A 21,778-nucleotide genomic window follows, 5' to 3' on the forward strand; every position below is an offset into this window, starting at 1 on the left:
GCAAGCCTCGGGTTGCATGTCTAAGAAAACAAATGAGTCTCCAGTTCTCCTAAGCTTGATAATAGTGCCCCCTAATGGGAATTTTAATATGAGTTTTTCTACTTAATTTTTTAAAAATCATATATTCTCTAATATGAGCATATTATCTCTCTAGAAAGTAAATTCTGTAACATGAAAGTTTATTGAGATTTAAACCACTCAAAGGAGAAGTTATCACATATGCAAAAAAAAAATGTGAATTCATGGAGAGAACAAGAGAAACTTCATGCCACAACTGTTTCTTGTTTTCTGTATCAGCTTATTGTAACATCATCCATGGTAGCACTACCCAGAAAGTTAATCTCATAAGGAAATTATCCTTCAGTTATGTTCCCAATGTTCAGTATATAAGCAATTAATACATGCTTGATGAAAAACATTAGTGAGTCAGATAAAAACAAGTTCAGAAGTGAATTATTCGGCGTCACACAGATCCTAAGTATAGAGCTGAAATTTCCAGCCGGGTTTTCAGGCCTCATAACACTACCTTTCCACAACACCTGGTCACAAGTCTACAACCATTAATTGAAAGCCTTTCTTCCCTGTTATCCACAGACAGTTCCCACATATATCAATAATATGTGGGATTTTTTTGAAAAGAAAAATGCATTAAAATTAAAGTAAATACCATTCTGATACTTTCCAGGTGCACCAGAGAAACAAACACCTGATAATACCAGCATTTTCATTACAGTGCCCATAATACATTCTGGATGAGAGTCAATGTCAAGGGCAACATCTAGAAGAAATAAGTAACAAACAAAAAGCCATCACTTTATGATGAAAGAAGGAACTACCTTTAACTTTTGAGAGCAGGAAAATAACAAGAAAAAATTATATATAAAAAAGAAGTGGTCAAACTTTCTTAAAGAACCAGACAGTAAAAAAAAAAAAAATTCAGGCTCGGTGCCCATACGGTCTCTGTCCCAACTACTCAACTAAGCCACTGTAGCAGGAACACAGCCACAGAAAATACATAAGTGAATGGGCATGGCAGTGTTTCAATAAAACTTTATATGCAAAAGCAGGCCCACAGATCATAATTTGCCAGGCCCTGATTTAAAATATCTCTCTTTTGGACCACAGATTAGAAATCTCAACTTTACACGAGGCACAAAAACACACAAACCAAAAAAACCCAACCTAACACAACTCGAAATACATAATCACTAAACTTATTAAATGTTTGATGATTTTTACTTCCATAGGGTGAAAAGCAGAGGAAAAGATCCTTCCCTGAATAAATATTAATTTTAGCCAGCATATAATACCAGAATAGCAGTAAGCAAAACAAAAGGCCTTTACTTTAGCATGATTTAAAATAATCAACATGCAGGACTACAATGGGAAAATTTAGCTTTTATCAAGGTTTGATAAACATCTAATGGTGACTGCATACCAATGCCCATTAAGATAAATAAATGGGGACTTCCCTGGCGGTCCAGAGGTTAAGACTTCAGCTTCCAATACAGTGGGTGCAAGTTCAATCCCTGGTCGCGGAGCTAAGATCCCACATGCCTCTCCACCAAAAAGCCAAAACGTAAAACAGAAGCAATATTGTAACAAATTCAATAAAGACTTTAGAAAATGGTTCACATCGAAAAAACTTAAATAAATGGATTAAGTGAGAGAACCTAAAATTTAAGACTACTACAGGAGGCTATGAAGAAATACAGAGCATTGACTTAGATTACTCACATATATAAGAAAAATGGCAAAACCTACTAGCTTCCAAAGGCAAACCAAGAAAATCTAATTCAAATTCAGTTGTTTTTCCCAAAAACAAATTTAAGATATAGAATAATGATGCTCTGCACTCAACACCCTTTAACCACTGGCTTCTACTTCATTAAATTTCTAAAATCAACACCATTTTAGTGGGAAAAATCATGGGATTTGGGACCAGGGACCCAAAGATCTCAACCCCTATTCTACCAACTGCCAGTTAAATGATTTTGGACAAGTTGGCCTCAGTTTCCTAATCTGGAAAATGGGACTGATAAAACCTTCAACTATGTAGAGTAAATGATTATAGGAAATGTACATATAATACACAGCAAACAATGCCCTGTAATTTTTTATTATTATTTAACATTAAGTTGAAGTCTGTTCTAATCTCAGTGTTATTAAAGCATTTTTTAATGAGCTTCTTAAAGCACATGTTAATGAAAAGGTACAAAGGCCAATTATCTCAAGTCCATAAAAGAAGCCAGCTTCCATAGAGAACAGTATGGAGGTTCCTTAAAAAACTAAAAATAGAATCACCATATGACTCAGCAATCCCACTACTGGGCATATACCCAAAGAAAACCATAATTCAAAAAGACACATGCACCCCAATGTTCACTGCAGCACTATTTACAATAGCCAGGTCATGGAAGCAACCTAAATGCCCATCGACAGACGAATGGATAAAGAAGATGTGGTACATATACACAATGGAATATTACCCAGCCATAAAAAGGAACGAAACTGGGTCATTTGTAGAGACGTGGATGGATCTAGAGACTGTCACACAGAGTGAACTAAGTCAGAAGGAGAAAAACAAGTATCGTATATTAACGCATATATGTGGAACCTAGAAAAATGGTACAGATGAACTGGTTTGCAGGGCAGAAATTGAGACACAGATGTGGTGAACAAACAAATGGACACCAAGGGGGGGAAAGCAGCAGGGGGTGGGGGTGGGGGTGGGATGAACTGGGAGATTGGGATTGACATGTATACACTCATGTGTATAAAATGGATGACTAATAAAAAAAATTTTTTTTTAAAAAGCAGGAAAAAAAATTAGCTTCCAATGATCAAGATCTAAAATTAGTCAGACATTTTGCTTTGTTTATCTACCATATTTGCACTGAACAGCTATTTCTTGCTAATATTCTAAATTGAGAATTTTATAAAACAAAATTAATTAGCCGAGAAAGCCACATGACAATGTAAACTGTTCAGGAATGGATTCTGCTCCCAACTGTGCCACTAACAAGGAAACTGAGTAAGTCATTTCAAATGAACCTCTCAGGCTCCTAACTTGTAAATCAAAGAAATTGTGCTAACAATCCCTGGTCTTCTCCCTTGTCTTCCAGATCTAAATCAGTTATTACTGAATTATAATTAAGTATCTCCAGATAGGCTGGTGAATATGGGAATAGAGATAACTTAATACTGCCAAAATGGACTAAAGAGAAATCCCAACCATAATCCTATGTGAGTATTACACACATTTAATATTAATATTACAGTAGTTCAAATGAAACAAGGAGATCCTGACTGGTTTAAAATAAAACAAAATAAAATGCATATTGCATGAAAGTTTTTAAATAATGCTAATACTTAAGTGCCTAGAATAAAACAGCCTTGGTTAGTTTCTAGAAGTATTATCTTAATGAAAAAAAGATGTGTAGACCAAACTGCAATATCAAGGTTATTATATTAACCTCAGTAAGAATATACTTCGTGTTATTAAATGTTCAAGGTACTATGAGGATGTGAAGTCAAATGAGATAACATTTTATCAAAGTTAAAGTTGATCAATTAAACGTTATATAGAAAATGAATGATAAAAAGAAATGTAAAAGACAATCTCATTTACAATAGCACCAAAAAGAATGAAATACTTAGGAACAAACTCAACCAATGCGGCACAACACTTGTATACTGAAAACTACAAAACACTGCTGAAAGAAAGTAAAGACGACACAAATAAATGGAAAGACATCCAGCCTGTATTCATGGACTAGAAGATTTAATGTTGTTAAAATGTCCATACTACCCAGTGTGATCTACAGATTCAATGAAATCCCTATCAAAATCCCAATGGCATTTTTTTTTTTTTTGCAGAAATAGGAAAAAAAATCTAAAATTCATATGGAATCCCAAAGGACCCTAAATAGCCAAAATAATCTTGAGAAAGAAAAACAAAGCTGGAGACCTCACACTTCTTGATTCCAAAACATATTACAAAGCAACAATAATCAAAGGAGTATGGCACTGGCATAAAATTCCTAGAAGAAAATACAGGGAAGAACCTTCATAACACTGGTCTTGGCAATGGTTTCTTGGATGTTACACCAAAAGCAAAGGCAACAAAACCAAAAATAGATAAGTCAAATTATATTAAAGCTTCTGTGCAACAAAGGAAACAAAAGAGTGAAAGGAACAAAACATCTACAAACCATATATACGAGGAGTTAATATCCAAAATATATAAAGAACTCCTTCAACTGAGCAACAACAACAACAAAAAATCCTGAAGAATTAACAAAGGACTTGAATAGATATTTCTCCTTCTAAAGAAAACATAAAAATGGCCAACAAGCATATGAAGAGATGCTCAACATCACTAATATCAAGGAAATGTAAATCAAAACCATAATGAAAGATCACCTCACACCTGTCAGAATGGCTATCATCAATAAGACAACAAATAACAAGTGTTGGCAAGAAGATCGAGAAAAGGGACCCCTCACGCACTGTTGGTGGGAATGTCAACTGGTGTAGTCACTGTGGAAAACACTATGAAAGTTCTACAAAAAAAATTACATATAGAATTATCACACGATCCAGCAAATCCCACTTCTGACAAGATTATATATCCAAGAGAACTGAAAATAAGATCTTGAAGAGACATTTGCAGCATTATTCACAGTAGCCAAGAGGTAAAAAACCATCTAAATATCCATCAATGAATGAATGGAAAAAGAAAGTATAGTATATATACATACAAGGGAGTATTATTCAGCCTTAAAAATGAAGGAAATCCTGCTGTATGCTGTAACATGAATGAGCTTTAAGGACCTTAAGCTAAGTGAAATAAGCCAGTCACAAAAAGACAAATACTGCACAATTCCACTTATAAGTGGTATCTAAAGTAGTCAACCTCTTAGAAACAGAAAGTAGAACGGTGGCTGCCACGGGTTTGGGGAGGGCAAAAAGGGGAAGAGTTGGTCAATGGATATGGAGTTTCAGTTTTTGCAAAATGGAAGTTCTAGAGACCTGCTCCACAACAAGTGGCATAAAGTTAACACTATTGTACACTTAAAAATAATTAAGCTGATAAATGTTATTTGTCTTAACTGCCATTTAAAAAAAAAAGGTATCCGGCTTCCCTGGTGGCGCAGTGGTTGGGAGTCCACCTGCCGATGCAGGGTATGCGGGTTCGTGCCCTGGTCCAGGAGGATCCCACATGCTGCGGAGCTGCTGGGCCCGTGGGCCATGGCCGCTGGGCCTGCATGTCCAGAGCCTGTGCTCCGCAACGGGAGAGGCCACAACAGTGAGAGGCCCATGTACCGCAAAAAAAAAAGTTATGTACAAAATGAGTTCTGAGAGTTCAGACAAGTGAGAAATTATTTTCAACTAGATTTTTTTTTTTAATCCTTTAGGATGCTGACCTTAGCCTTTGGTATGAGCTTTTAACTACTATTAGCCTTTGCTAACAAAGCAACTATACCTGTAGCACAAAAATAAAATGCTCCTGAAATACTTAAGGAGTGTCGTCTTTCTGAAGTAGATAGCTCAACTCATCTTTTCTTAAACAGTAAGCCAAATACTATAGTAGGAAATGGGTGTTGGACACAATAACAATCCCTGTCCTTCACAATGTATTTGGCAAGCTGATTTCATAATGGGAAAGTTAACTTCAGCACAGCTCCTATCCAAATTATGAGAATCACAAATTCCAAATAAGTAAAGGCCAGACTAATGAAGTGTTTTATAATAAACCTTCATTTCAGAGAATTTGTATAATTTTTTTTTTCAAGAAACTCAGAACTAGGCTACCCTGATAGACTCCCAATAACAGAACATCAAAGGTTATGGTGAACATTGGATTAATAACCATTTGTGTGCACTGCAAAGACACAGTAAGACGAGTACCCTTACCTTCATCAAAGTCAGCATCATCTTCAGTGTGCTGGGGGAAAGGAAAGCAATTGGTAATTTCAAGCCGATCTTCGACAACAAGGCCCAAAAGCACTCCTTGAACGACTTCAGTTCCCTGTCCTTCTTCTTGGTAATGTTTGATAATCTTTAATACCACCTGAAAGAAAACAAACAGAAAGAAGCTTAAATACCATCTTACAGTTTACACTTCCTTTATTTCAAAGAAAAAATAAAACTTGCCTAACCAGGGCTTCCCTGATGGCACAGTGGTTGAGAGTCTGCCTGCCGAAGGGGACACAGGTTCATGCCCCGGTCCAGGAAGATCCCACATGCCGCAGAGCGGCTGGGCCAGTGAGCCATGCCGCTGAGCCTGCGCGTCCGGAGCCTGTGCTCCGCAACGGGAGAGGCCACAACAGTGAGAGGCCCGCGTACCGCAAAAAAAAAAGAAAAGAAAAAAAGTGTCCGTGTATAGCACTCACAACCTTCAAGTCAAGGGTCCCTAAATGTCTGGCATCCAAGAGTTCCTTCACTCAAAACAAACAACATCACCTCAACCTGAGATCATTATAAAGTGATCCTGTTAACCTTTATTAATAGTAAGATAATTTCCTGCCACAGATGATAAAAGTATCAATAAAACACAGAGATAAAGACCTCAATTATCTGAACACCTAAAAGCAGAACCCTCTGACAAATTCTCAACACCTCAAGATGGTTCCTGAACAGAGCATCTAATTAATCAGAGGAAGCAACAATGGGAACATGTATCTAAGAAGAATCTGCTTGGTAACAGAGAACAAACACAAAGAGAACCCAGTCTCTAGCACTACCTAATTTTTCTCAACCAGAAGGATACACCAAATAATCTCTAATGGATTAGTCAGCTCTTACTATTACTCTCTCCTTTAATATTTCCATAAAGATAAAGAGGTAACATGATTGAACAGGTAATTCATTTAAAAGTTCACAGTAACAGTAATGATTAACAATAATTCCTACAACATGAGATTGGTAATATATTAATGGGCTTTGAATAGTGCTTGGCACATAGTATTTATTAATAGTAGTCTATTATTCAGTACAAGTCCATGGCCTGAAGACGAAAGGGCAATACAGTCTACAATATAATGGAAAGTCCTCAGAAGGAAAAAATAAGTCTAACAACAAAATGATAATTAGTATCTTACTGATTAGCATTTAATTTAAAACAAGTATATTACTGACAGAAATAAATCATTGGTAACCAGTCAGTAACACAGGTTACAATTATTGAACACCATGTGCCAGGCAGTATTCTAATTATTTTACATGTATTATCAATCATGTAATTCTCACAACTACCTTAGTGAAAAGGCATTATTATACTCATTTTACAAATAAGAAAACTGAAGCAGTGAGAAGTAAATGACTAAAGATCACACATCCAGGAAATGGAAGAACTAAGATTTAAACCAAGTCAAACTCCAAAGCTCATGTGCATACTTTAACAAGGACATGACTTTCATATCAGTAACTTAATAATTAAAACCATGAGTTAGGAACAGATATGAAGCAAAGACTCTGTGATGAAGAGACCCAAAAAGACTTTACACCAGTGTAAGATCCAGACCTCCTAAGAACAGCAAGCTGTCAGCAGGGAAGAGCTTTATGCAGAAGGACTGGCAGTACTAGCTGGTGTACTACTTCAACACTGTGAAGTGGGGAAAGTGTACAAACCTTACATATTCCTGTATAAAAGACCTCTCCACTTCTTGAAAGGCACAAAATGGGCTTAAGGGGTCATGCAGGAATAGGAATGATTTACAGCTCTAGCATTTATTAGCTGTGACCTTGGGAAAGCTATTTAATCTTCCTAAGTCTTAGACTTCTGACTTGCAAAATGGAGCTACTTCATAGCATTATTGACACTATTAAAAATGAGAAAATGTACGGTAAATACTTCACACAGGGTCTGCCATGTAATAAATGCTCAATAAATCATCAATATTACTGACTTTATCAATAAAAAGAAAACAGAACTGTTTAATTCCTATTCAACTTGACTCTCTGCCAAGAAATCATTTCACACACTTAAAGAACAGAAGAAACATGAATGGCTAAAAAGGGATAAACAAAACTGATAAAGAGTTATGACAGACACACCTACCAACTTGTGTAGTTTACCTAGTTTCCTGGATACTTAACCCTATTAATGAGATCACTGAACCACAACTGAAATCAAAGTAAATGAGAGATGCTAGAAGATATCTGAGCTTAATGTAGATCTTTGCACAAATCCTAGAACTGATTCCTAACAGCTGGTTCCTGTGTGTGCAAAAAGCAGTATTGATGACTAGGGCCCAGCATACTTTCACAAAAAGTCAGGCCAAAATAACCTTATTTCCTTTTATAAAGAAAATAGAGATAAGAAAAAGTAATTATGTTTAAAAACAAATTAGCATAGTTTAAAAATATCTTATGGGCTTCCCTGGTGGCGCAGTGGTTGGGAGTCCGCCTGCCGATGCAGGGGACACGGGTTCGTGTCCCGGTCTGGGAGGGCCCCACATGCCGCGGAGCGGCTGGGCCCGTGAGCCACGGCCGCTAAGCCTGCGCGTCCGGAGCCTGTGCTCCGCAACGGGAGAGCCCCAACAGTGAGAGGCCCGCGTCCCGCAAAAAAAAAAAAAAAAAAAAAAAAAAGACTGAGGGAATGGTACTGGTGGTCACATTTTTTGTGCCCTGATAAGAAGTATCATGAACAGGAAACTGCCACTAATTGTAAGAATGCGATTCAGCTCCTTATCTTTAGCAGCACTATCCTCACAAGCCACAAGACGGGAACGTTCCACCACACATGTCCTGTTTCAGTCATGCTTACTAGCCTTTCATTTTTCTCTCCCTCCAACCAATCATATGCTTCTGTCCATAAAGCAGTGCTGATATACTTTTAATTAATCCTGTTTATTGATGTCATGCTACCTGTTCTTACTCTTAAAAGCAAGATACATGAAAAACTTAACAGCTCCCCAAAACAAAAACATACTCCTCTATTATACTTTGTTTATAAGCATCACAAATGTTCTTAGCTTATCAAAATGACCTGGGGAGCTTTTTTAAATAAATGAAGAGAGGTCTTCACCCTGGCTACATATGACAGCCATCAATATTTTAAAAATACTGATGCCTGAAACCCAATCCCTAAAAATCATAGTTAGTTAACCTGGGTTGGGGTTCCTATACGGTTTTTTGGGTTTGGGGTTTTGTGGGCTTTTTTTTTTTTTTTTGGTTTTGGTTTCTATTTTTGTTTTTAGATTCTCCAGGTGATTCTAACATCCTACTTCATTCTAACTTTTAATGAGGTAGTATGGACCAGCCTTCCTTTTTTTTCTGTTTTTTGTTGTTTTTTTTAATGAGGTGGGTTTTTTTGTTTTTATTTTTTTGGCTGTGTTGGGTCTTCGTTGCTGTGCGCAGGCTTTCTCTAGTTGCAGTGAGCGGGGGCTACTCTTTGTTGTGGTGCGCGGGCTTCTCACCGTGGTGGCTTCTCTTGTCGCAGAGCACGGACTCTAGGCGCACGGGCTCAGTAGTTGTGGCGCACGGGCTCAGTGGTTGTGGTACATGGGCTTAGTTGCTCCACGGCATGTGGGACCTTCCCAGACCAGGGCTTGAACCCGTGTCCCCTGCACTGGCAGGCGGCTTCTCAACCACTGCGCCACCACGGAAGTCCTTTTGTTCTGTTATAACTTCTCAGGTGATTGCAATGCACTCAACTGGTTAAACCACAAGTTTTCTTTCCTGTTTTAAGACTCCCTGTGTTGCTAAAAAGTGAGTACACTGAGAAATACAGACCCAAGAATGAACCTTTTATTTATAAAAGCATAAAGAGAAACTCAAGCCCTACTTGGAAGGATCCCTACAATAAAAAAATGAGAGGAAAGGTAATGTGAGCAGTTCATCTGAGAAGTATTCACGTGTCTATAGCAGAGTAAAACTTATCTTTATAGCTTGACCCCATATTTATGATTACTTATGAACTACTACTACTTATGAACCAACCAGGTTCCTTTATCCTATAAATTAGCAGGTAAAGGAAGATTCTTCTACAAATTATGCCTTATGGGACAGAAACAAACTGGCCAGCAGAATGTGAAATTACCAAATTCTTCTACACCTCCCCAACATTGTCATATTTGGAGTCTAAATGCTTATTAACCTCCTTGATATGCCCTGCATAGTAAGTACTGTTCTTGGAATAGGTCAGCAGTCTCTAGAACCATCTCCTAGCTTTCTGAAGTTCGCATGTTCTCAGGATGGGCAAATCTTGCCAAAGAATCCCAACTTGCAAGACAGTAAACAGACTTCCTGTCTGCTGAAAGTACCCTAGAGGAACCATTTTTTCCTACTATTGTTTACTATTCGGTGCAGACAATTTGAAAAAGCAAAGCAGACTATTTCTAATCTCTAATGAACAAAATACTATTTCTTTAAGTGTTTGGCATTAAAAAAAAAAATGAAAACCTAACTTTGCCCAAAAGGCTAAAAGCAACAAAGAATTTAACTTCCAAGACAGAAAGTATTCTCAATACTATAGGACAAAATATAAATAATAATCTAAAATATCCAAATAAATTAATTATACCAGAAGTCAATCAACCTAAACTTTGAGTTAATTAATAAGCATGATGGGTTAAAACTTCCATCCTTCCTGGAAAGGAACACTTAGCAGACTCTCTAATCAAAAGCACATCAGAAACTTTCAGTCCCATACCAGGGAACAATTTAAATCTTACCAAATTAAAGATTATGTTTTCTGATGAATTGGAGTAATTTTCTATCAAATATGATGTCTACAAAGACCCGTTACTACAGAAAAACTTGGAAGCCCTGCATAGAATCACCAGAATTCTGTTATTTTCAGTTTCTTTCATTCACTCATTAATCCATTCACCCAGATATTTGCTGAGTGACTTCTACAGGCCAGTTATAGCAATGCCAGTCCCTGTGAATATGAAACTAAATCAAATACATAAGGCCTTTATTTTCATGGGGCTTATATTTTAAAACATCAGTTCTCACATATTTTGATCAAAGGACCCTTTTAACACTCTTAAAAACTACTGTGGACCTCAAAGAACTTTTATATTGATATTTACATATGAAAATTCAAACCAAAAATGTTCAAAATACCTTATTCACTTAAAACAATAAATGCATCACAAACTAACTTAAATTACATTTTTATGAAAAATAACTACTTTCCAAAACAAAAAAACTTAATCAGGATACAAAAATGACATTGTTTCACATTTCTGTAAAACATTTACCTTTTCAAAAATAAATTTGAACCAGGATAGGAGAATGACACTGTTTTACAGTTTTGTAAATCCTATTAATGTCTAGCTTAATAAAAGACAACTGGATTCTCCTATCTGCTTCTGCATTCAGTCTTTTACATAACACATCATGTAAAATCTGAAAACCTCCATTAAACACTCAAGAAAGAATGAGAGTAAAAGTGACAAATAATGTTTATAGTTACTATTATGAAAATAGTTTAAATCTCAGACACCCTCTAAAAGAGTGTTGGGGATTCTCACAGTTTAAGAACCACTATTCTAGAATGACAATTAAGAAAATTAACGTGTGTATACATTGTTAAAAGCACTATGAAGAAAATAGAGAAATGTGCTGTTAGCTAGGTTGATCTGGAAAAGGCCTTTCTCTGAGATGACCCCTGAGCAGAGAGCTGAAGAACAAGCAGCCAGCCCTACGAAGAGCTGGGTGAAGTGAGTATTTGCCAACTATGGGTTCTAAACACTAGTTCAAAAAAATACTAATATTCGTTTTTCATAAAATATACAAGTTGTATTTTAAGGGAACAAAAAGGCCTAAAGAGGGATGAACAGTAGGGTGGGAGTAGTACACTTTCACGTTTTTACCAAAAGCTCTGGTATATAAATAATAAACCCAATCTCCTAGCAGACTCAGTTACATCCTAAGATAGTACTACATAATTCAAAACTAACAATTTCATATCATTTTTGTCGATGAATTATGAAACAATATATTAATAAAATCCTTTCAGGAAAGGCTTGCCATGGCTTTTATAATCAGCGATATTTCTAATACCACTGTCAAGGTTAATCTTTACCTGGTAAACATACGTCTACGAAGTTACCACCCAAAATTCTTCTAATCAAGGTAGCAAGTCTAATCAAGTTCAAAGTTAAAAAGTAATTTAAGAACTGAATCTGGAACTTTCTGGCCTTGCAATATACGAATACGAAGTACCTCAACCCCCTCTACTCCTGTGTGCATGCAGAAATGATGAATAAGCTGCATTTCTGAAAAGCTTACCAGACAGTCAGCCAAGCTAGAAGAGAAAACTCACAGACCAGAGCATTAACCCTGTGACTTAACACAGCAGTATCCAAAGGTACAGCAGACCTAGATACAATCCCCAAGGGCAAGGAACTGGGCTGCAGCCCAATTTCTGTCCTGGGTCAGCAGATGGGGTCTTGACTTGTTTGACTCAAGGAAGTGGAAACTAAGACCTTTCCAAAAAGCTAGAGCTCCATGAAAATTGTTGGTGGAAAGATAGAAAACAGTAATTGCAGTATCGTATAGTTAAATATAAACTTACTACATGATCCAAATTCCTACTCCTCAGAATTTACCCAAGAAGAATAAAAACATATTCACACAAAGATATGTTCACAAATGTTCACAGTAGCACTATTCATAATAGCCAAAACCTGGAAGCAACCCAAAAGTTTACCAAACACAGGTGGATAAACAACTGCAATAGGCTATCCATTCTATGGAATACTACTCAGCACTAAAAAGGAACAGAGTGGGCTTCCCTGGTGGCGCAGTGGTTGAGAGTCCGCCTGCCGATGCAGGGGACACGGGTTCGTGCCCCGGTCCGGGAGGATCCCACATGCTGCAGAGCGGCTGGGCCCGTGAGCCATGGCCGCTGAGCCTGCGCGTCCGGAGCCTGTGCTCCGCAACGAGAGACGCCACAACAGTGAGAGGCCCGCGTACCGCAAAAAAAAAAAAAAAAGGAACAAAGTATCAATACAACAACAGGGAATCTCAAAAGCATTATACTGAGTGAAAGAAGTCAACAAAATGCTATGTACTATATGACTTCCTTTATATCGAATTCTAGAAAAGGCAAAACCACAGCTGATAAGTGGTTGCCTTGGGGCCAAGGTGAGGGGGAGGATACTGAGGGCAGAAGGTCACAAATAATTGTATAATTGTGGTTCCCATTATATAATTATTTACAACTACTAAAGTTCATCAAACTGAACATTTAAAATGAGTGGGTTTTATTGTGTATAAATAATACCTTAACTTTAAAAAACTGTATGTACTTTAAAAATGTCTATATGATGAAGAAACAATTTATATGTGCCCACTCCAAATTTTATCCCCAATTTCAGAGTTCAAAGATCCCCTGAAATGCCATAAGGCCCAAGGAACTAGATTAAGAACCACTGCTATATTCTGACATTATTTATATTTTATATGTGTATATATAAACTCAAGTTTAAAATAACTCATTTACAATAAGCCTAAGTAATCAAAAATAAAACAAATCAAAAATAAATCTGTATTATTTTAGAAGTCAAAGTATAACATTCAGAATTTTTCTTTTAAAGTATTTTAGAATTTAATGAGATTAAGTAATTAACAATTTCAGTTACCTAGAAAAATCTGTTTATATAAAAATAATTCACCAGAAATTGGATGTTTACATGTTTACAAACACACACACACACACACACACACACACACACACAAGACATGGCTAAAAAATATCCACACTACCCAAAATTCTACATTAACAAGTATACTTCTCCAAGTCTATAAACCCTAAAAGCAAACATTCAAACCTGAAGGTCACAAAGGAACTGAAGGAGATCTAAGAACCTCTTAAAATCAAATGCAATATTTTGTGTCTACATATTTTAAGGGCATTTTCTTGGAAAAAACATCCATGGCATTTGCCAGATTCCCAGAGGCCCATGACACACAAAGGGTTAGAAAGAGTTTTAAAAAGTAGTAAAAAAGTGTATTATATACGTGCAGTTATGCATTTATGTTTGTACGAACAAGAATGGTGTGGAAGGACATACCTTTTCTTCTATGAATCTTTGTATTATTTACTTAATCCTAATAAGCATGTATTTGTTTTTAACTCAAAAAACATCAAATAAAAAAAATTAAGGGAAATGATTTTAAAATACAGCAATCACTGCAATTTACTGTATGGAGTTGCACAAAGAAGAGCAAACTAATTTAATTTCCTTTTTTGACAGTGCTCCTGAGTTGACAGAATGGTGTGGACATAATGTATCTTGATTTTAGCATGTTCTTTGGGGTACATTAAAAAAAAACATGGACTGAATGAAGCATGGTTAAGTGGCTCTGAAAGGAAAAGAAAAAGAAAAAATCCACACACTATAAGCCTGAGCACCTGCTGACTTTAAATTCTAATCTCTTGTTGATATGGTTACTCTTCAACTCAATTCACAGATGTCGCTGCACACATAACAAAAATTACCAGAAAATATGCATATGTACACACCATCAAGGTGAAAGAGGTAACTTCCAGATACATAGACTGGTTTTCAACAAGCAGACAGATCTGTTTAAGAGAAGCCTAACCTAAGCCAATTATAAATCAGCAAAATATCAATTCAAACTTACGGCAATAAATCTTCACCAGGAAAAGCAGCAGGTTTCCCACTGTCTCTGCACTACACATAAAAAGGATCTGTTGAAAGCCCAGTTTAAAAGATTTGGGACCTAAGTAGTTCCAAATTGTTAGAACTATACCATCTATCATTTTTAACCTTCTTTTATAAAGCTGAGCTCATAAGGAATGCTCTGAGGTTGCAACCTGTACTGTGCACCTAGGGTAAACAAACAGTGAATCTATCTGTTCATCTTGTTAGAGTTCACAGGTAAGAAATGTTGACATTATTAAAATGTTTTACCATTAAACCTGATAATAAAGTAAAAGTAGTGGTATTTAGTGATCACAATATTATTTTAGGTAGGTTCTACTAAATATTATTAGTTATAGGAAGTGGCCTTCCTCTGGTTATAGGAAGATGCTATTATCTAAAACAGGCATAAAAATCATTTATAACAGTGCTTCTCAAACTACAAGCAGCAAAGAACTCATTTTCCTCCCATCTACCACAGACCAGTATTTTAGTCAAAGAATAAAAATTACTTACTAGAAAGTGAAAACATATTTTTAAAGACATAGAGAATACAAGCCCAGGGGTCACAAGCTTGGCTACAAAGCAATATTAAACTGCTGTCAAAGTTTCTAAAGACTTAGTCTGAATCCCGTGCTTGTCTCAGGCAGACCAGTAACAGTTCACACTTAATCAGCACTGGTTTATAGAAACTGTAACGTTAGGCAGGTACAGTTCTCTCCCAACTCCAGGAGTGGAACATTGAGAGTTTATAATCAAACACTTCCTAATTTATGTCACTGATAACGAAGTCTCTCAAAATATAACATTATCTCAATAGATGTGAAGTCTAAACTGTGTAGCTATCAAACCCATAGCTTCCCCCCAACCCCCGCTTGCTACAGGAGAGGACAGGCACTTGCTGGCCTCAGACCACTATTCTCTTAGTTTTGATTCTATTCTGAACTCTGTATTTTTAAGAAGGGTAAAAACAAACTCATTTCAGCAGCAGAACTCCACTTTGAATCACATACTCTGTAAGACGGAAGTAAGACAGTAAATCATTTATCAAGTGAGCGAGCCCAGCTAAAGCCCCAACATGCAAACCTTGATTTGCTGTCTTCCATTTGTTGTCTAGTACACAGTAACCCTAGAATTAATCTTTATTTTTGTGGAAAAAAAATAATGTTCAAGTGAGAGAGAAAACTTTAGTAAAAGCTTAAAATTAATTCTTACAAGTACACAGAAATGTGAACCTCTGGTCTGTACAAACAGGAAAACCATATAGCATAGTTTAGTCTGGGCACTAGAATTCAAAATTAAGCTTGATCTGTGGCCTTAAGCAGGTTACCTTACCACCTATCTCCTATGGAGATAAATCAGTCAGTACCTATTCTCACAGCATAGTTACAAGGATTAAAAAATAACCCACCCAAAGTACCTATCACACTGTGCCTAGTAAAGCCTCAATAAACGTTAGCGACTATTACAACCACTAGTTTACAATAAATATTTTACCTAATCTCTTTCATTCATCCATCCATCTATCTATCCCACAAATATTCAGTGAGTGACTGAATATGCCAGATACCCTCATGGCACTTACCCTTGTCTCCTCAGAATGTTCACAGTCTATTCCTCAGAGATTTTTTTCAGTCTTATAAGATATAAATATGACTTATTAAAAATCAGCCACTTAACGCCAAACTCCCATTTTTGTTTAGACTTATCAGGCATCTGTACCTATCTCTTATAACAACCAATACCACAGGGTTTCAGGACAAGATTTTTTTAATCTGCATTAAAAAGTCAAGAGTGTGAGTAAACTGATTAATTGATTTATTCAAAATATTGTGTATGGATAGATGGATGTAAGTTTCCTTAAAAACATCATTATCCTTGCTAAAAATAAAGACTAGATCCACTACAAGAGTGTCTTAAAAGTCTGAAGTAAAAAGGTAAAGCCCAAACTGCACCAGTTGCTAGCCAGACAGAAGAGGTCAGACAGGATGCATGATTCCTAGCTGGCTTTACTCCAGTTTTGTAGATTCTGGGAAGTAAGGTCCACAGCCTGAATTTCTCACATCAATCACCGTCAAAGAACAGCTATTACTGTAGAAGAATTTTAGTCTCAAAGAAACTGTAATGCCACAGAATCTCCCCTTAGCATATTCTGTAAAGTCAATATCTTGACTTTCATTTAATTCTGGCTTCTCTCACTGACTGATCTGTGAACTTGGCAGTTTTCTTATTTGGTTAAGCCTGGATCATTTTTTCTAACACTGAACAAAGAAGGTAGTTACTGCCAAAATGTAAATTCAAAAAACAGAAAGCAGCATTAGTCTTAAATTTAACACATTTTATGGCTCAAGTGGGATGGGGTTCCATTTCATAACTGGCTGAGTCAAATAATAAATAGGATTTAAATCATTGCTGTTAAGTTTTGATGTGAAAGAAATTCAAGTAACTTCAATAAGAAGAAGAAGAAAAAAAAGATATTTTGCTCCTGACACATATGGGATCAGTTACAATGTTCCAATACACTTAACCAATATTGCTTCTATAATATTGCAGTTGAAAGACTGTATTTCATAATTATTCTCTTGGATCTAATGCTCATTGATGGTCCACAGTTTTAAAGTTAAATCAACTATTAATTGTTGGGGAAAGGGGAAGAAGAACAACGCAGCCTCAAGAAATTCAACAGAATAGCTCTGCTCTCATCATAAAAATTAGTCATCAGAAAGTCCAATGATGCAATCAAACATACAAATGTATAATTTCAATTAAATGTTAACTGAGAAGGATATTTAACTTATAATATTAAATTTTTACTTTACCAACTCAATATACATAACCAAGAAGCAAATTTTCCCACATATAGCTAGAAGATAATTTTCCTAAAGTAAGAGGCTTAGCTGGAACAAAATTCATTTCCCCTCTCACACAAAACAAACAAAATTTCAAAGCCGTTATGAGCTGTCTGCTTTCCAACACAGTTTAAGCTTATTATATTCAGGAGCGTGAACCACTGCTTAATTAGAAGGCCTTAAGGTGATTTTTAGGTGCTTCCATTACAGTTTGTTTCTGCTTCCTTAATAGGAGGCAATACTTGCCAAAATAGGTCCAGAAGGAAACATTCAAAAAGAGTAACTGTGACTCTGCCCCTGAGAAGAGGGTGGGTGAAGATAGGAATGAAAGTGACAGTTTCTTTTCACTACCTACTCTTTTTTGCGTTTTGATTTGTGTACCATGTGTACCCAGAGAAATGGCTGTGTTTAATTAAACAGGTTTAATAAATTAAAAGCACTTCAACTTTCCAGCATAAAAAGTATACCACAATAATCCCAGGGGGAGGTGATTATTCGCCTTCTTTATCCTCAAGAGGTCCTTCAGAACAAAACTGAAGGTTATGCATTTCTGTACAAAATCTAAAATGGGTTTTATTCTACCCAAAAGAAAAAGATGTTTGTTTTGTTTTAAAGGCTACCCTTAAACCAAACTTGAAAACAGTATATCTACAAGCTCTTATTTGGAGGCTATAAACAAAAGGTAAAGAGGATCTTAAAAGTCAGGCTGTAAAGTTTGATGTTATTTTGTGTAATGAGGATTTTTCCAAGGAGTTTCTGCATTCTAGGATCACAGCTACTAAGTAAGTGACTTTAAGAGAATCCAAGGGAAACCCTAAGGAACAATCAAAGATAATACCCGAAGACTGGGTGACTTGGGCAGATCTGTGAGTGTTATCACTATCAGACAAGAAATATTTACCAAATTGATGAATCACTGCAACAAGCATACTAACATGCATACTTAATTTTTAAAATAGACTAAGATTTTTAGAAACCATTAACTTTCAGGTGGCAATGGTGTCAAGAAACAGCACTCTATACTCTGTAAGTGGGAAAGCACACTGAACTATACAACTCTTCTGGATAGCAGTTTGGCAACGTGCTTAATATGCTTAAAAATGTGCACAACCACCTTTAACCCATTAACTTCAACTATAGATATTTATTAAAGCATTGAAGAAACGCTAGAGAAGAAAATTCCGAACTCTTAGTAGTGTACCCACCCTCAAGTTATGAGCATATAAACTGATTTCCTTTGTGTTTTTTGTATTTCCCCAAATTTTTCTTACTATGAATGTATACCATTTTTTGTTTTCTAAAACATCCAATTTTAGCACATTACTGCTATCCCATAGATAAACAAACATTTGCTACTCGTATCAAATGAAACTAGTTGGGGACAGGGATAGAAGGTAAAGGTATTGAGAAAAAACAATGTTTTGTATTAATCATCAAGATACAATGAATACCTTTGGCTTTTGGTACTATTTGGGAGGAAAATAAATCCTTAAAATTTTATGCCAAAATACAGTTGATATTCAGACTCAAAGAGCAAAAAAGTTTTATATTTTGAGTAAGTTAATACTGAGTTACCACTATTTTGCTAAATCCATTTTTTTTTCCTTGTATGCTTGGGCTTGGTACCAACATCAATAAAACTCCAGAATACGGCTCTGGTATATACCAGTACGCACTTCAGCCCTTCGGTTTTGATGAAACAAGTACAGTTTGTCATCAAATAGATGGATATGTAAATTGCACTATACTTTGCTATCAAGTCTAATCTTTACAGGAGATAACCATTTTATAGAACAATCTTCTACAAACAGTAGTTTGCAGGGGGAAAAGATAAAGCTATTTTCTCTTTAAGTGTATTTTCCCATATCCTGCCAAATGAAATAATATCCAAGTACCGTAATTTAAATATTTTACAAAAACAAAATTATGAATTTCCTAGAGAAAAGCAAATGCAACCAAGTTTTCATATTGTGCTGAAATCAGGAACTTTTATCTAAAAAACTATCTAAAGGAGACTTGGTAAAGTAAAAGAGGATCTGACCACAAAAATAAGAACTGGCAAACATCCTCTTCAAAGCCTAATGATTTATAGAGGCTTTTCTCCCCAATATCTGTGCTAAAGGCCCAGAAAAAGGTTGCCAAGGCTTAAAATATCTGGATAAACTTATGAAATCCTGGATAATAAGATCAGAACTTCTAGTTATACAGGAGCTAGTTGAAGCCAAAGGTGACAAGAAAGCAAAAGATAAAAAACCAGTAGTCTGATGTAAAAGACTTACTGTGCCCACACCTTTTAATGTCGAAGCAGGCCTTTGGGAAGTGATATATGCCATTTCATCTGGACTGCAACAACTATAGTTTAAATTTCTCATTATATTCCATTTACTTGGTCAGGCATCCAGTTTGGAATCCCACTGTAACTAATACCAACTATTAAAATCAATCCCAGCTACTAAAACTGTTATTGACAATGATTAAACATCAGTAGGAAATTTTATATGTTAAGATTTTATTTATTACAGTAGGAAGGCCATGCCTTATCCTCACATTAAAGCAGAACAAACTAAGGTCCAGAAACGCTATTTATTAAATCATCTCCATGTGAAGTACCACGTATAAGCTCCTTCAATCATCCCCACAAAGCTACAAGGAACAACACTAATACAGCTCGTCACCAATGGTGTACATGCCATAAACACAGGAAGCAAGCACTGTCATGAAGTTTTTTTAAGAAAGGAAATGGATTTCAACAAGCTTTCTTGCCATAAGGGAAAGAAACGATGTCCAGAATGTCTGCAGGGTTATCCAAACCTTGGAAGCAACCAGAGATGAAAAAGTCAGATGGACTTAGGTTTGCCTACCTAAGGCAGGTAAACTACCTTACTTACGGATACCTACTAGTACTCCGCCTGACTTTCCTTAATATACAGTAAACCTTTCATTAACAGCATATGATTACACGCCAAGATGAGCAACACAAGCTGTCACCACAAAAAGTTCAGAGAAAGGAAGAGATCGATGTGGCCCAGGGCAGTACTACTCAAACATTAATATGCTATAAATTACCTGAAACAGTAGATCAGGAAAAATTCTGAAATACTGTATTTCTGCATTTCTAACAAGCTACCAGGCGAGGCCAATTCTGCTTGTCTTGCTGGTCTTTGGACCATACTTTGAGTATCAAAAGTATAATGTACATAAGTAAGGTAAGATTCAGCCTGGTTTGGGGGGAACAAGGTAGGTTTTACATGAAAAGTCCAATAGGAAGAATTAGCTTGATCTTCTCTAGGAACAATGAGACCACTTGACTACAATGAAGACTCACTCATCCGTTCTACAAGGATATACTGAGCACTGACTCTGCACAATGTACAACAAAAGACACACTGACAAGCCTACTGAAATGCACAATTAAGATTATTGAGAGATATCATTTCACACAAGGAAAACAAGCCATCTAACTGTCCATTAACATTTAGATGAGGAAAATTATGTTCTAGTCATACAATGAAATGCTATATAGTAATGAAAATGAATGAATTATAGCTCCTCACTCTAGAACAGAATAATCTCAAAATCATGGTGTGAGATATGCATATATATGATTCAAGACACAGGGGAACATATACTATGATTTAATTAATATTTCATTTTTTATTAATATAAACAGAACAAACTAAACAAATTGGGAATACTCTGTGTGGTGAAGCTATAGAGAAAACTAAGAAATCACTGAAACAAAGCTCACAGGAGTGATTACAGGTTTCGAAGAAGGGATGGGAGAAAAGGATGAAACGGGAAGGGGCTTCAAAGGTACTCAATGTTCTACTTCTCAAGTTAAATGCCAGGTAAGTGGATGTTTACTTTGTGATTATTTAAATTATGTACTACAGACACTATTTTGCATGTATAATATATCTTGATTTTTTTTTTTACAGTTTTTTGATAATGTTATCAATGACCTTTTTAAAAACTAAATCAGGGACTTGGTGATGGCAGATTCTAGTAGCAGTGAGTTAAAAAAAGAATGGAAGACCACAAATATAGACAAATCCTTTAACCACTGACTTCAAGGAAAAAAGTGGGGACTAAGAATGAACACAAAGTACTAAGTAAAAAGAGACAGGGCTGGGCTTTCCTGGTGGTGCAGTGGTTGAGAGTCCACCTGCCAATACAGTGGACACGAGTTCATGCCCCGGTCCGGGAAGTTCCCACATGCCGCAGAGCGGCTGGGCCCGTGAGCCATGGCCACTGAGCCTGCGCGTCCGGAGCCTGTGCTCTGCAACGGGAGAGGCCACA

The 21,778-nt window shown here is 36.3% G+C and overlaps 1 protein-coding gene across 2 annotated transcripts in view; it reads right to left on the reverse strand.

The window, feature by feature from the left end:
- EIF3H (eukaryotic translation initiation factor 3 subunit H) overlaps positions 1-21,778 on the reverse strand; it is an 85,938-nt gene that overhangs the window by 61,703 nt on the left and 2,457 nt on the right. For both annotated transcript variants that reach the window (XM_032610425.1, XM_032610426.1), the window contains exon 2: positions 5,920-6,076. In XM_032610425.1, the coding sequence (XP_032466316.1) occupies positions 5,920-6,076 (157 nt within the window). The remainder of the gene's footprint in view (positions 1-5,919; positions 6,077-21,778) is intronic.

This window comes from Phocoena sinus, chromosome 17, assembly GCF_008692025.1.
Source record: "Phocoena sinus isolate mPhoSin1 chromosome 17, mPhoSin1.pri, whole genome shotgun sequence".
In the NCBI taxonomy this organism is placed as follows: domain Eukaryota; kingdom Metazoa; phylum Chordata; class Mammalia; order Artiodactyla; family Phocoenidae; genus Phocoena; species Phocoena sinus.